Genomic DNA, 16,603 nt, shown 5'->3' on the forward strand with positions numbered 1-16,603 from the left:
TAACAGTGAAGGGTCTCTCATGGCTCTGCTCTGTAGCGTATGCAATGCCATCTACAACTTTCTCCTGTGTAGAACTCCCTGGTTTTCCCTGAAGCACCAAGAGGCTCTTCCCTATCTAGTATCATTTATAAAATAAAAAGCCTTGGTAACCTCTTCTGAAAAATAATTCTAGAAGCTAGGGGCTGGAGAGATGGCTCAGCTGGTAAAGTATGAGCTGCTTTTGCAGAGGACTGGGGTTCAGTACCCCGAATCCATGTGGTGGTTTGTACCCCGAATCCATGTGGTGGTTTCTAACCATTCCTAACTCCAGTTCCAGGGGAATATAATTTCTTCTGATCTCCATGGGCACCAGCATACATGTACATATTCATTCAGGTAAAACATTTATATACATAAAGTAAAAAGATTTAAATACTAAAAAAAAGTTAAAAATATTCTAGGGGTTGATTAAGTGGTTAAGATCACTGGCTTCCAAAACACCCAGGTTTGATTCTCAGCACCCACATGGTGGCTCACACCATTTGTTAACTCCAGTTCTAGGGGATCTGACGCCACCTTCTGGCCTTTGGGTAATGCACACACACTACTTCCTCCTCTGGTGTGACTCACCAGAAATCTGCTGGCAGAGCTCCCTCTGTAAGGACACTGCCGACATCATACTGTCTGAGGAACAGAGGACTTTAGGGTTGGTCTGGTTTTCTTTTACCTACTTTATGAAACAATGTGTGTGGAAATTAAGAACAAATACCCACACATATTAATTATGCCTATCAAGAACTTGAGGATAAAAACATTTATCGAGCTGGGCGGTGGTAGCGCATGCCTTTAATCCCAGCACTCGGGAGGCAGAGCCAGGCGGATCTCTGTGAGTTCGAGGCCAGCCTGGACTACCAAGTGAGCTCCAGGAAAAGGCGCAAAGCTATACAGAGAAACCCTGTCTCGAAAAACCAACAAAAAAAACAAAAAACAAAAAACAAAACAAACAAAAAACATTTATTGAAGATTTACTAAGATGTCCCTTAGAGGTGTTATCCACATTAGTACTATAGGAGTCTCTCTCAGAAAGAGATGTATCAGTGGGTATCCAACAAGTACTGTGGACATTTGTTCATAAAATGTCAGTCTGTACAATTCTTAGTAAGGTCACAGAGGGCTGACTATAGCATGGTTAACATTTTGTCTTTCATGCTTTTCAAGAAATGAAGGCACACGAGGAGCCAAGAACACACAGCCAAGTTAGAGCAAATGAAGAGCAATTCAGGTAACTCAAGACACTACAGCTTTCCTACATCCAGACATGTTTTGTATTCAACTGTTGAAGGATATCATCATGGAAATAAAATTTCAGCAGAGGGACCATCAGTTTGACAACCTGTTCAGTGTATTCCACAAAACCTTCCTTTAATTCCTTAGCATAGCAAACCTGAAAGAAAGGAAATCAAGGTCCACATTACAGGGTTTCAAAAAGATAATACTGACCATGTCGCTTGACCCCAGACGAGTTCAGCTTTTCTTTTAATGCCGTAAGCACATTTGTGCTCATTTACTCCAATGATATTCTTAGCCATCTACTACAGACTTGCCCCAAAGAGACAAAGTCCACAAAACCCCTCCATTCCCAAAGCCTCTGCTGCAAACGCTCTGACGTGCACACGTCACCCAGGCTGGTGACGGCTCCGGTAACAGCGCTTGTTGTGCAGGCTGATGGCCGAGATCCACCCTGGATTGTGTGGTGGAAGGAGATCTGATCCCAAAGCCTAGTAACAGGATATTATCATACCAACATCTGGCAAGCAGTTGACTTTTCTTCCAGTCCTGCCGTTTTAATACCAAAACTCTGCTGATCTCCGAGGTTCACAAATTCCCAACCGTCATCGTCACTCATATTCTCCATGTCCTGGGCTGTTAACAGGTAAGACAGACGTGTAAGAAGAAAAAAGCAGTGGTGCTGCCGCTGCTGTGCCCAGTAAAGCACTTACTGTCGAGAAGGGCTACTTCAGGCTTAATTGAAGCGGTCTTCATCAGCGGCCCCATAACCACGGGAAGGTACTGCTGGAATTCTTTCCCCAGGATTTTGCACATTCTGGCCCATGCTGAGATCATGTAAGAGATCTGGGGGAAAATTTCAAACAGGCCGTAAAACAACGGGTAACTAAGACAGTTAAAGACGGTTTCCCATCTTGAGGAAACATAGACTTATCAACCGACATGTTTACGTATTTCCCAATGTCACTCAACATGTTCCAAATCAGCATTCAGGCACCTGTGACCTCTACAATGGAACAGAGCTGGCAGGTGAGGCTTTCCTGCTTTTTCCCTATGCAGCAATTATAATTTCTTCTCTGTTAGCATCCGTACCACTTAGTTGAAAACAAAGGCCACTTTTAGGCACTGATTTTTTGGAGGAAGAAGATATACTACCTGGCATAGCACCCACAAACACTACTGAAACCCAACCCCCCACCCCATGTTTAGTGTCAGCATGTAAGACAACAGGTGTCATCACGGCATTGCCATGCTTTCTTCTGGTTGGTCCTTCCCGCCCCCGGAGTGTGCCCTTCCCGTCCTCCATGTCCTCCATTCTCTCAAAATTGCATTCTTTTCCTAGCTGAGTAAAATCTATCCACACATGTACATTTTCCTTATCCGCTTGTGTGTTGATGCAGGCTAGGCTGATTCTATTTCCCCTGGCTACTGTTGACAGGAGACGTGACAAACATGGATGTGCGAACTACCCATGGTAGCATGTGAAGACCTTTTATGTCCACGACTGTAAGCACATCAGACAGCAATATAGTAGCACTATTTTTAGGGTTTTTTTTGTTTTTGTTTTGTTTTTTGAGACAGGGTCTCACTATGTGGCCCTGGCTGTCCTAGAACTCACTATGTAGACCAGGCTGGCCTCAGAAATCAGAGATCCGCCTGCCTCTGCCTCTGAGTGCTGGGATTAGCGTGTTACCACCGCCTGGCCAGACTTTAGTCTGTTAAGAAACCTCCACACTGACTCCCATAGTGGCTGCACCATTTAACATTTCCAAAATCAGTGAATAAAGGCTCCTCATTCCCCATATCCTCTAAGTTAATATAATCCAGTATATCATTTTTTTCTTGATAATAGCCATTCGGCCTGGGGGTAAAGTGAAGTATCAAAGTAGTTTTAATTTGTATTTTATTTGTAAAGTCCTTCCACTCCACAAATGCTCTGTGGCTATTTTCTATGTGCCACTCTACATTTCCAACATGAAGGCGAACACGTATGGTCCTTCCCGCCTTCCTCACAGCCCCTGACCCGTCTACACAAACAAAGATAAATGGTATTTATTTATATGCTCCCACTCAGCGAAGAAAGGAAAACACAGGGTATTCTGCCTTTGCACAGTAGTGTTCTCCATTTAAGTGATAAAATACTTACAGTAAGCTCATGGAAGGTTATCCCATGCCTTGTCGACATCAAAACACTGCTCATGTCACTATGGTGTTGTCAACACTCACTGAGAAAAACATCAAGAAAGCTTTCCAAAAGAGGAGACTAAGACTAAACCAGGTATGTGCACACACAGGGTGTTCCTTTTGCAGTAACGGAGTCTACATCTGCTCATGGAAGTGGGCGTGGAGAGCAGCCACATGCATACTGAAGGCTGAGACTAGGGAGTGACCACACATGTATGGAAGGCTCTGAGACTGTGCAGAAAGTGCCACATGTGCACTAAGGGCTGAGACTGCTGGGTTTCTGTGTCTCTTCCAACAAGGGGAACAAATCAATGGCAAATGGCCAAGAGATACCCAACAAAAACACTAGTTAGGTAGTTGATAAATGAACCTTTGAGGAAGATCTGGTCCTACGTCCGCAGGAGAAATCTACAGTACAGAGAGCATTGCTCCAGAAGACAAGAGCAGCCAAGGACAGAGCCCTCCAGAGCAACAAACCTGAGACTCAGAGAAAGCAGGAGCAACCGACAGTGGGCTGGGAAAGCCTGGATCCAGGGGAACAGCCTGGGACCAGTGTCTTTAGGATAAGAGATTAAACTAAGAGCATCAACCTGAAGCTGTCACTCATTTTAAAACTAAGAACATATGGGCTGCATATAGGGCTCAGCAGTTAAGAGCACTTGCTGTTCTTGGACAAGACTTGGGTTCGATTCTCAGCACCCACATGGTGGCTCACAACCATCAATAGGCATACACAAGGTGAATACACATACAGACAGACAGAACACATAAAGCAAAACAACAAACAAACAAAACATTACATAAGGCACGTTCAGTAAACTGCCTACCTGAGGGTCGTCATCCTCCATATCATTGAAGTCTGTCTGAGTCTTCAACAATAGCTGCATCACATCTGATGCATCTTGCATGAACTAGAGAATATATGGGAAAAAAAACCATCCATATTATTAATGCCTATCCCATCAGAGATGCACTTATTCTTGCTACCCAATTTTGCTTCTTCTGTAATAATAAAACGGCAAACAATAACTATTGCCCTCCCACACCCCCAAAACCAAAAACACCAAAACAAACCTCTATCCAGGGCCAGCAAGATGGCTCTGTAGGTAAAGGAGCTTGCAGCCAAGCTTGACAACCTGAGTTCAATCCTCAGAGTCCACATGATGAAAGGAGAGCACTGACTCCCAAGTTACTCATCTAACCCTCACTGTATGCTGTGGTACTCCCCCACCCTCCCAATAAAGGTTAAAAAATTTTTTTTAAAAATCTGTTATCTTCCTTTTGGATCAGTCACACAGATAAAATTATTCAGAAAAATTCTTATCTGTATTGTATGCCTAGCATAATGCTCTTTCTAAGAAAATCTACTTTCAATTGAAGGTAAAAAAGAAATTTCTAATGGCATTAAATTTAGTTTACAGGTAATGTTATTTCAATAATTAAAATTAGTTCAAATCTAGGGAGAAAATTTAGACTGCTTTAAGGAAGTCGCTGTATAAAGATTCTGTATGACTTCTATTGGCTACAGTTTTGGCAGTCTTCACTGTAATCAATCAGGCAGCATTTCAAAGCTGGTTTAAAGCCAGATATGCAGACTATGAGAGACAAACTGATTGGCTGAGTCCCTGAGAAAACAACTCACGAGTTAAGTAATGCCACGGGCTTTGAGATGGTAAGACAAAGATTCAAGCTGCTGGTGACAAGTGTCAGAATGAGAAAGACAATGAGAAGCTGGTGTGGTGCGACATGCCTATAGTCCCAGCACTAAGGCAGGATGACGAGTCTGAAGTCAGCCCACCCACAGGGATTGGCTGAGAAGCACAGCGGCCAATGAGTCTTCCATTAGACATTTTCAGAAATGTCTAATGCACAAAGCCTCACTTTATGATAGCTGCTTCTGGATTACCAAGCAACCAGCTTGTTTCTAAGCACACATTTAAGTAAAACAAACCATATGGGTATGAACTACAGATAACTTTCATGATACAGGCTGCATGGTGGAAGGGGAAAAGGGACCAAGAATCCTTAATATTGAGCTGGGCGGTGGTGGCAAACACCTTTCATCCCAGGACTTGGGAGGCAGAGGCAGGTGGAGGCTCTGAGTTTGAGGCCAGCCTGATCTACAGAGTTCCAGGACAGCCAGGACTATAAAGAGAAACTCTGTCTTGAAAAAACAAACAAAAAAACAAGAATTCCTAATATAATAACAATGAAAAACATAGGAAATTATGTATTTCTATATAAAACAGAATGTGTGAAGGGAAGATTAAGAAAAAAAAGTCAGCATTCAGAGAACCATTTAGCAGCCAAAAAAACTCCTCCAGTGACCTCAAAGCCCCTGTAGCCAAGCTACAGGAAGCAAATCCAACAGCATACACCACCTACTTTTTCCTTCCCAACCGCCAGACCAATGAGGCTGATACACTCGATAGTCTTCCCCCTCAGAAGCCTCAGCTCCTTCTGGACAGCATTCTCAACAATGTGCTTCAGTGACGGCATAAATAAGTCATAGTAGGGGACAAATTTTTCTTCTGCAGTATCTGCAACTGATGCAATGGATGTCACAACTTGTTCCAAAACTAACTTGGTGCCTTTCTGAATCAGCTGGAAGGAAGACATGAAAGAAATCATTTCAGTAACTAATGAATCTCTCTCTCTCAACCCCTCCTCCCTTCTGGAAGTCAGAAGCACACAGCCCTGCTGTATCTCAGACACAAAAGCTTACCTTCTGCTCACTGATGTAAATAAATATTCTATTTTATGCTGTCCTATTGTGTCACTGAGAAAAGTCCCTTTTGTGACTGAATACACTACCCCTACTTGGAGACAGCAGCTTAGGCTATACCCAAGTCACTGTGTAGCCAAGGCTGACTTTACACTCCCAATCCTCCTTCTTAGAGCTGTGAGCCACCTTGCCAGACCCATTCCTTTATTTTTCTGATCCAACCCTCCTGGGATGATCCCTCTGGGGAACTCGGCTTCCCTCTTCCATGTTTCTCTTTCTTAAAGAAAAATAAAGACCCTTTTCTTGCACCAGAGACCTAACCAATAGAGTTCACCCTGCCTATTGGCAATATTCTACAGCATTCTTTAATGACATCAGGTCAGTGCTCTAGAGCTCCTTCATTTCCCTTGTCAATGGCAACAGCCTTTCTCCTAGGCTACCCCAACACCTCTCAACTCTATCCTCTTCCCAGTACGTCTTAACCAACGCCCCAGCCGAGTCTTTACACCCCACACATGGGAACCTCTGGAGACTGACAAGGTGATCCTCTTCGCGCTCAAGTTCTCTATCCAAACTCACTTGCAAAGCCATGTTGGGCCTATTTATTATGGATTTCAGCAACAGCTTCTTCAATATGTCTTCATCTTTTTTCAGAAAACAAAAATATTTCCATCTTCATATTTGTCTGCTGTAATCTGACCCTGAATGCTTAGGCCGTTGTTTTAATCTCCTTTTGCTAAGGCTCTGAGGCCTTCATTCTCTTTCTCATCCTTGTTCTCTAACCTGTTGCCTGAACTACGCACACTGCCGTCTATGATGGGTTTATCATCTGTGAGCTATATAAACTTGCGTGGCAGTGTGACAGTGAGTCCAATAGAGTTTCCTGTGCTCAGCATTCCTTTCTTTGGGACAGGGTCAAGGTTGGCCTTGAACTTGTGATTTTCTTGTTTCAGTCTCCAAGTGCTGGCATTACAAGCCTGTGCTCCCATGCCTGGCTCTTCAGCATACACCCTGTTTTCACAACAGTAAACCATTTTCCAGTCTTCCTGCATGCCTCTCACAGCCAACAGTGTGATCAGCATGCTGTTGCAGTCTCCCAACTGTTTCCATGTTGCACCCTGCAGCAGACACTGTAGCTATCTCCATAATTGGCCACTGTGGTGGCAAACTCCTATAATCCCAGAAATTGGGAGGTGGGCGCAGGAAGATCAGAAACTCCAAGTTATTGTTGGCCACAGACACAAACTTAAGGCCATCCTAGACTTAATGGCTCACTGACTCAAAAACAAACAAAAATCATAAAGAAAAAGAGGTATTGTTTTCCAAATGTTCACCACTTCTGGCACTCTGGTTAGTCAACATTTTCTCACCCCTCCCCCCACCATAATCCACACACTGATTCATACTTGTCAATGCCTCTAATCAAGCCTGAGTGTTTTCCTCCTAACTCTAGCTTTCTGTCCCATGATTTTGTTGGAAATGCCTCCATCTCAGGCCTTACCCATCTAGCCAATCTCATCTCCTCCGCAGAGGTTCGGACAACCCTGAGACTTACCTCCTGAAGTTTGAGGACCATAATGGAATGCAGGTGCTTCACCAGGTTATCCAAGTACGGAATGAGCAGTGACTTGGGACAGTCTTCGGTGAAGTTAATGAGAGCAGCTGCGGCGTGGGCCTGCACCCTTTGGTTGCCTTGGTCTTCCATGGTTTGAAGCAATGCTGCAATCACCTGGAGAATGAAAGCGAGTGTTTTGAGATGTGCACCCTCCCTCTACAGGGTAGCGGAGGACTCGTTACATACCTTCTCATGGAATTTCTTTTGAAAAGCAGGTGCAAAATCTGTAGCCATCTGACCCACAGCGTTGCAGGCTGCATACCGGACTCTTGGGTGCTGGAACATGTTCCCTGGTGTTAGTAATGGCAACAGACTCTATATGACACTAAGACAATGATTATAAAATATTTATTGGTACTTACAGGATCCTGGAGGAAAAGCAAGACAAAATTTACAATCTCATTTAGAATTCCTTCCATCTGCTGGTGGCATCCTTCACCAATGGCAGATAAGGCCATTAATCCTGCATGCCGGTATTTCCAGTCAGCTGTGAAAAAGAATTAAACACAAAAGAGCAATAATTAGATGCCCATTCTTATACTAATTCTGGTAAACACAAGTATAAAAATGATTCTTAATTGGAAAAGAATATTAAAATCTTTCCTATGGCCACACTATCCTAAAGGAGCCCAGTCTTTTTTTTTTTTTTTAATGATTTATTTATTCTTATTTTATGTACATTAGTGTTTTGCCTGCATGTATGTCTATGTGAGGGTGTCGGGTCTTGAAGTTACATACAGTTGTTAGCTGCCACGTGGGTGCTGGGAATTGAACCCCAGGCTTCTGGAAGAGCAGTCGGTGTTCTTAACTGCTGAGCCATGTCTTGTTTGGCCTCAGTGACTAAGCAGGGATGGGCCTCATTAGAACAAATGTCACATACACTTATAATTAGAAAAATGGACCCTGACCTACCTGGGCTGTTTTTCTTTCCTACTGCAAACAGACACAGCCTTGCTAGATGTGTCAGCCTGGATCCAGCTTGCCATCACCCACTTCACTCTGGCTAGTGCTGGGATGACAGGTGGGTCTCCACACCTGCTTCACTGTCTGACTTTCAGAGTAGTATTGCATATGGCTCTCTCTTCCAAAAAAGTAAGACTTTTCCTGGGTTGGGACTATAATTTGCTCAGTGGTAGAGTGCTTACCTACCATACAAAGGCTCTGGGTTCCATCTTAGAGATCAAATAAACAAAAATGCAAAACAATACAAAACAATTTTTCCCATAAGATTCACCGCAAGCAACAAATCCGGGGACTTCCATGCCACAGACCACCATGTTCACTGGTCAGAGACTCACTGATGCCCACAATCACAGTTCTTTAAGGAGAGGCCAAAGGGAAGATGCTCTTTCCCAAGAGTTTTTATTGGATAAACCTCATTTGTATTCTAGCATTAACAATGGCTAGCTGCTTTTTGACGAACATTAATTCAGCACCATTTATTTTAGTGGACCCCATATATTTGTTTATTGGGTTTATTAAATACAAAATGCAGCTGGGCACTGTCGTTCACAACTTCGATCCCAGCATTCTGGAGGCAGTGGCAGGGGGGATCAGGAATTTAACTAGCCAGCCTCAGCTACCCAAAGACCTATCTTAAAAATACAAAGATCTTAAAGACCTATCTTAAAAATACAAGATGTCTCACCACGTAGTGGCCTGCCACCAAGCCCAATGACCTAAGTCTAGTCCCTTGAGCCCACGTGGTGGAAGAAGTGACTTCCATCCACCAAGTTGTCCTATGTGCCTACATGTGTGATGAGGCACATATTCACTCCAACACATAATCACCCTGACAATTAAGTTTTAAGTGTAATTTTTTAAATTAAAAAAAAATATTTAGAAACTATTTAAAAAAGTCATACACGATATAATTATCCCTCTGGATCATTAAGTGTTGCACCACCTCCCCATTTTGGCACTTCCAGGGTTCTACATATGCTAGTGCTCTCTACCGGAGAACACATCCCTGATCTATTACTAACTATTCCTGTTAGTAATAATTACTGTATTATAGTACAGTAATCCAGGCTATGTAGCTTCAGATTCTTTGTAGAACAAGTAAGCTGCAGATAAATGCCTAAGATTATAGTAAAGTAACGGTAAGGATGGTTCAGTGCCCAAGAACCCCAAAGTCTTTTCTCAAGGGGTTCCACTAGGTAGGTCAAAACTATTTTCATAATACTCTTTTCCTCTCCCTTTGAAGAACAAAATACAACATTCCAGAGATTATGATGTGTGAAACCTCTGGACCAGACAGACATACTGAAGACCATGAGAACACACCTCATGTATTTAAAACTACCCACATAAATGCGGTGACTCTTGCAACCCTCCTTGTGCTTTGAGAAGTTATTCTTTACAACAACAGTATTTCTAGCAAGGCCTGATGCTGCCGCCTTTACTTCCAGCACCCGGGAGGCAGAGGCAGATGATCATGAAGTTCAAGGTCAGCTAACCTGGTCTATTAGCAAGATCCAGGCTTGCTAAGAGAACACAGTAAGACCCTAACTCAAACACATGCAGTTATTTCTGTGAATATATGATGAGTGTGTTACCACATCCAGCAAAGTTTTTTACATGTCCCTGGGCTTCACTTTTTTCACAATAAAAATTCAAAAGTTAAATTTATTCACCCTAGTAACCCTTATAGGTTAAGTATACTGTGACAGTGTGGTCAGGTATGGTAGTACAATCTTTTCTAGTAACCCTCACAGTTTAAATATATTGTAACAGTGTGGTCAGGTATGGTGGCACACTCTCTTCATCCTAGCTTTCAGGAGGCAGAGGTAGACAGATCTCTGAATTCCAGGCCAACCAGGGCTACATAGCTAGACCCTATCTCAAAATAAATTAAAACATTTTTTAAAAAAGAAATAAAACAGTGTAGGGTGGAACCAACAAGATGGCTGAGTAGATCAAAGGTACCAGGCCTGATAACATGAGCTCCAACCTAGAACCCACATGGTGGAGAGAACTAATTCTTGCAAATTGTCCACAGACCTCCACACGCAAGTTGTTAGCGTACATGTGCAAGTAGGTATGTATTTAAAAACACAGCTTAAAAAAAGCATAGAGTTGGGGAGAAGCAGAGGATCACATCATTAAGCAGATGATTAAGAGTATGGGGGCTTTAAGTTTTTTTTTGTTTTGTTTTTGTTTTAGGATTTATCATTTCTCCCCTTATGTTATGATACTAATTCTAAAGAAAAACAAAACAAAACAAAACAAAACAAAACCTTCAGCATTGAGGTAAAACTTTATGCTATACTGTCTAATTTGGCATGAACTTATGACCTTCCTAACAGGCTCCCAAGTGCTGGGGTTACAGAGGTTTGTGACCATTCCTGGCTCCTGAAAAGATACTCTTTAGCTTTAGACTGAACAGAATTTCATCAGTAGAATATAATTAGGTTAAGCATTCTATGAACAAGCAGATTAGCTTTAAACAGTCAGAGCTTAAGCTCAAGCTTTAGAAAGGCACATCCACCACTGTACGATCTGAAGCACCAATAGCTTACGGTTTTGAAGCATTTGCATAATGTGTTCCTTGATCATTGGCAGAACAAGCTTTCCACCAAGTCCACAGGCCATCCGGTCCAAGGCACTCTCACCAGCAACCGCATTGCTAAACACACAAGAAAACAATGTGTTCAATACAGTTACGAATAGCAAAACAAAAGTACAGAGAGAATATTCCTAAACACGTTCTTTGACCAGAGCTGAGAAGAATTCAGTCTTTGTACGTAAAGTTATGAGCCAAAAAGCCTTTAGGTAAACTCAGGTAAACAAAAGCTGTGCTAAATTAGGGATAGATGCTGAGGCGTTGTGCACACCAAGCAAGTATCTACGCTGACCTACACGTCTAGCAGTATATTAACAGTCTGCCAGGGTCTTTTGTCCTGTTGTCTGGATCTATTTTTCAAGAATTAAGTGAAAGCAACTACTGAGGAAAGCCATGTTTATCTCTCTTCCTAGAAATACATTGATCTCACCTGTGGCAGATAGCAAATGACTAAACTGGAGATTAGAGCAACCAGGACTCTATCACTGTGAGCACATCTGTGTTTGAGATGAGGTTCAGGATGTTCCTAGGCTGCACAACACTTAACAGACCAGAGGGATGCTCCTCTCTCAAGCTCACAAGTGCTAAGAATGGGGCATCCCATGTTTTAAGGAATGCGTACCCACTTACACACATACATGCACACACACGTTGCGGAATATTATTTTAACTAGGCAAAGGTGTGTTACATTTATTTGTGCTGCATCTGTTTAATTACGCAAAGATTTGTTGCATTTGTTTCACCTTGCCTGTCTATGGCACCTGATTGGTCTAATGAAGAGCTCAACATCCAATAGCTAGGCAGAAAAGGGATGGGCAAGGCTGACAGGCAGAGAGAATAAATAGAAGAAATCTAGGCTTGAAAAGGAGGAACATGAAGAGGAGGGAGGAGGAGGAGAAGAGAATGAGGGAAATGCCTGGGGCCAGAAGCCAGATTCCAGAAGCAGTGAAAGTAAGATCTATAGAAGGAAAGAAAAGGTTAAAAAGCCCCAAAGGGAAACAGGTTAATTTAAGTTAAAAGAGCTAGCCAGAAACGTGCCTAAACTAAACCAAGCATTCAAAATTAGTAAGTTTCTGCTCGTGATTTGGGAGCTGGTTGTGGACACACACACACACACACACACACACACACACACACACACACACACACGAATGAAAGCACAGGTAAGAAATCTTATCATTTCCAAAAAAAGCAGTTTGGTGGCACACACCTTTAATTTCAGGAGACAGAAGCAGGATCTTTGAGTTTGAGTTTGGTCTACAGAGTTCCAAGACAGCTAAGGCTACACAGAGAATCCCTGTCTCGAGAAACAAGAATTTAACAAAAACTTTTTTAAAAAAGCAGTTTCTTAAATCAACCAAATCTAAGTGCTGCTCACAGGGCAAGCAGAAGACAAGAAGCAACATGCCACAGAAACTGAATGAGGAAAAAGGGAATAACATGGCCAAGCCCTGGCTCTGCTTACCAGCCATGTTTCCTAACAGGTTTAAGCCCGAAAACACCGCACAGATTCTGTGTGTCAGACATGTAAGAAGCTTCAGTTTTGTTAACCCGGCAGCTTATGCTAAAGACTAGTCTTTAGGGAAAAAGCAATGTTAGTTCTTTCTAGAGAACAAGTGGTCATACAGTGTGATGAGCTAGAAAGAATAAGAAAACGGCCATATGACCCTGGACAAACCTCTTAGCCTTGACTTCCCATTTTGGATTGACTTTGCCATACGAATCTGTATTCTTGGTGGACTCCTAACCCAAAATAAATCAGGGCAGCTGTGTTCATCTGGTGTACAAATCTGGGCACCCTTGCATCATCATGAAATTAAATCTTACCTTATAAAGAGACATGTAGTGCTTCCTGGGGAATTTTGCTGAAACTATTCTAAGTGAGCTCTACCTTTATTACACACACACACACACACACACACACACACACACACACACACACACACACACTTAAACTTAATTCTTGAAGAAAAGCCCAGACTAATAACACTTCTGTTGCCATGAGTATTTTCTGATTGAAAATACAGGTTTAAAAAAACATAATAAATAAAAAATACAGGGTTTTTTTTTGTACTTCTATTTACTAGTTTTAGGAATATTCATTAAAAATGTAATTTTTTTTTCGAGACAGGGTTTCTCTGTGTAGCTTTGCGCCTTTCCTGGATCTCGCGCTGTAGACCAGGCTGGCCTAGAACTCACAAAGATTCGCCTGCCTCTGCCTCCCAAGTGCTGGGATTAAAGGCGTGCACCACCACCACCCGGCTAAAAATGTAAATTTTACTAACACAAATTATACACGAACAATGAAATACCTATGTAATACAGAACTGCATCTAACAGAAAGACCAATTTTAACTTCAGTTCATGGAAACATTGTGGTGAGGGAAGAGCTGGACTGGCCTCAGCCCCGAATCTCACTCTGACCCTCCTCCTCCTCCAACCAAGGTTTACATGTTACCTATCAAAGTCGTCATCTTCTAGCTCATCAGCATTGGCCCAGTCCTCGTCCTCTTCTAGATCCACCATCATTGCCAACATCTGAGGAACTAAAGTCAAGAATGATTAATACCTCAAGACTGAACTTATTTCTTCAATACTATTTTGTTTTGTTTAAGTGAGACTGACTTTCTCCTCAAGAGAACACATTTCCAGCCAGCCCTCTACACCCACAGGTTTCACATCCTTGCTTTTAAGCAAGCTCAGTCCAGAATACTCATGATGGGCTAGCAAGATGGCTCAGTGACGAATGGTGCTTGCCATGTAAACCTGACAAGCTGAGTTTTATCCTGGAACCTACACACTGTGGAAGGAGAGAAGTGACAATACCAGGTGTCTAGGTAGTGTCTTACGTAACAGGACATCAACGGGTCTACACACAATACCAGCCGTTCCGTAGTCGACTCGAGTACCTGTGAATGTGGTATGTCTTGAGTTCTGTAAATCACTCCCATGAATACCAGGAACAACTGACTACATGCATCCCCAGGTCTGTGGTTTGTTTTGGTTTTCTCCCTCCCGTTTTAACTTTTGGCAATAACTGTGTTTATCCTTTTCTTTAAAGGAGCTGTAAGGATAACCATCAAACCCTCCTCCAAACTTCCCCAGTTTACACTATGGAAGCTGACGAGGTCTGTCCTCCTAGCTCTCCACCTCTGCATCATCGCTTGGTACTGTCAACTCTTAGCAAGACATACTTCATAATCATTCTCATTTTTATTGAAACTTAGCAATGCTAAGCCAGAATCCTGTCTTATGAATTCCATTTCTAGATATCAAAGCTTTTTTTTTTTTTTTTTGGTTTAGCTTACGGTTCTGTTGATACTGAAACTCAGGTAGCACAGGTTGGCCTGCAATATATCCTGCTAGTTTGAATCTTGTCTTTTTTGTTTCTGTTTATTTTGTTTTTCAAGACAGGGTTTCTCTCTGTGTAGCCCTGGCTGTTCTGGAATTCACTTTGTAGACCAGGCTGGCCTCGAACTCACAGAGATCTGCTTACTATTGCCTCCCGAGTGCTGGGTGGGACTGGTGGGTGACAGAGATTTGTCCTGACTGTGGGCCAGGCAGGAAAACTCTAGCTACAAATGGCGCCCAACGGCTCGAGTTTCCACCTTAAACCTGAGAATATTTAATAATCAATTCTAAACAGAGCCAAAATCAGGTTCCTGCTTCATGTCTCATGTGGGTGGCTAGACGCCTCCGCATGCAGGTTTGAGTTATGGAGGGTTTGTGGCGTGAGTGCGGTCTTGACCTAGGCTATGTTACACAGAGGTGTCTCCAAGCTGCGAACTATGCTGTGTGTTGGATATAGTTTTTACCAGTTTAAAACAAAAAAGTTTCTGGGATACACGCTGCTTTGATAGAAGCATAGACCCACTATTTGGCTCCCAGAGCTGGTGGAAAATGTATCACCACCATGTTGGGAAGCTAAAGTGGGCGGAGCTAGCAGCCACAGCGCCGTTTCAGACTTAGAATGCTGCAATTTAAAGCAATAGGTTCAAGGTAATATAAAAAATAAGCCACATAAAGATGGCTATCATACAGAAAATGTGGATTATGTTCTCTTTGATATTCGTAACTGCAGAAAAACATTTGATTGTAAAAGCTGTTGAGTTATGCCAAAATGTATATTTTAAAGTTACCTTGACTTCAAAATTTGGATATAAAGATATGTTGCTTTGGAAAAGAGGCTCTGCTTTTGTTTCCACAGAAAACCAGAGGCTATGGATTTGTTCCAGATTAAGATACATCAGGTTGACCAGCCAAGACCCCCTGAAAGGTCTCCAATGACACCATGGCCCAGATGATCCAACATCCAGAATGGTTTCCAGGCAACTGGCTCAGACGATACACCCTCATGGACTACTCCATAATCCTAAAATTTTCTTTGTGTCCCTATAAGGTACAGCGCCCCCTTCCAGCAGGAAGTAGTAAGAGAAGCTATGCCCAAATTCCCAAATATACCAAGCTGGCTTTGGAGATGGAATTGGCTCACTTCCTCTCTAAACCTAGGCATATTGCTAAAAAAAAAAAAAAAAGATTAAGAGATTCTTATGTCCCAAATCAGAAGAGCCCTCTGGTGTGGGACAGAGAAAAACCAGTATTTTTATTTAAAACAGGTTGATTATAAATACAATCTCTTTCTAGAGAAAAAAAGGGGATATGATATAGATATGATAGGATAAAAGGGTAAATTGCTGAACCTATTTTAAAGAGCAACAACTTGTTTAAAAAGTTTTACATTGGTATAGATTTTAGTTTATTGATACAAACTTAAAGTTAATTTTGTTATACTGGGTGTATATTTCTACTCCTGTTTAAGGTGTTATGTTTGTACAACTCATTTAAAATTGTAATGGATAATTAAAAAATAGATTAATAATTAGTCATCTATGATAATCATACTTGTAACCATGTTAAGTTTTCTAGGTATACATAGATATATTTCAGATAGATAAGTAATCTTCAAATACTTCAAACATCTACAGAATATGGCATTTAAAATATTTTTAAAAATTTAGACTTTCTGGTCAGTGAGACATGTCTGCTCCTTGCAGCACTGGATTTACTTCAGATAGGAGGATGGGCATCGAAGACACTCCATATGGAGTTTATCTTCGCTTTGACAAACATAGCCATTTGGGCAAGAAACTGTTCTTGCCTGGACTGCTTGATCGACTGGACATGCAGGACCCATGTAAAGGTGACCACTGAACTTTGCTTGGCAAAATGGTCCTTTAGGTTCCTGCT

The 16,603-nt window shown here is 42.1% G+C and overlaps 1 protein-coding gene and 1 long non-coding RNA gene across 5 annotated transcripts in view; one reads left to right on the top strand and one right to left on the bottom strand.

Annotated features, from left to right (window-relative positions):
* Ipo5 (importin 5) overlaps positions 1–16,603 on the bottom strand; it is a 54,542-nt gene that overhangs the window by 6,372 nt on the left and 31,567 nt on the right. For all 4 annotated transcript variants that reach the window (XM_059273192.1, XM_059273189.1, XM_059273190.1 and 1 more), the window contains 10 exons: positions 13,815–13,902; positions 11,312–11,418; positions 8,153–8,277; positions 7,977–8,066; positions 7,731–7,904; positions 5,836–6,054; positions 4,278–4,361; positions 1,980–2,112; positions 1,781–1,902; positions 1,327–1,423 (listed from right to left, as the gene is read on the bottom strand). In XM_059273192.1, the coding sequence (XP_059129175.1) occupies positions 1,327–1,423; positions 1,781–1,902; positions 1,980–2,112; positions 4,278–4,361; positions 5,836–6,054; positions 7,731–7,904; positions 7,977–8,066; positions 8,153–8,277; positions 11,312–11,418; positions 13,815–13,902 (1,239 nt within the window). The remainder of the gene's footprint in view (positions 1–1,326; positions 1,424–1,780; positions 1,903–1,979; positions 2,113–4,277; positions 4,362–5,835; positions 6,055–7,730; positions 7,905–7,976; positions 8,067–8,152; positions 8,278–11,311; positions 11,419–13,814; positions 13,903–16,603) is intronic.
* Positions 263–1,371, top strand: LOC131919133 (uncharacterized). Its single transcript, XR_009381166.1, has 2 exons — positions 263–375; positions 1,198–1,371. It is a non-coding gene; the product is annotated as an uncharacterized LOC131919133 (long non-coding RNA).

Source organism: Peromyscus eremicus, chromosome 9 (genome assembly GCF_949786415.1).
Source record: "Peromyscus eremicus chromosome 9, PerEre_H2_v1, whole genome shotgun sequence".
In the NCBI taxonomy this organism is placed as follows: Eukaryota; Metazoa; Chordata; class Mammalia; order Rodentia; family Cricetidae; genus Peromyscus; species Peromyscus eremicus.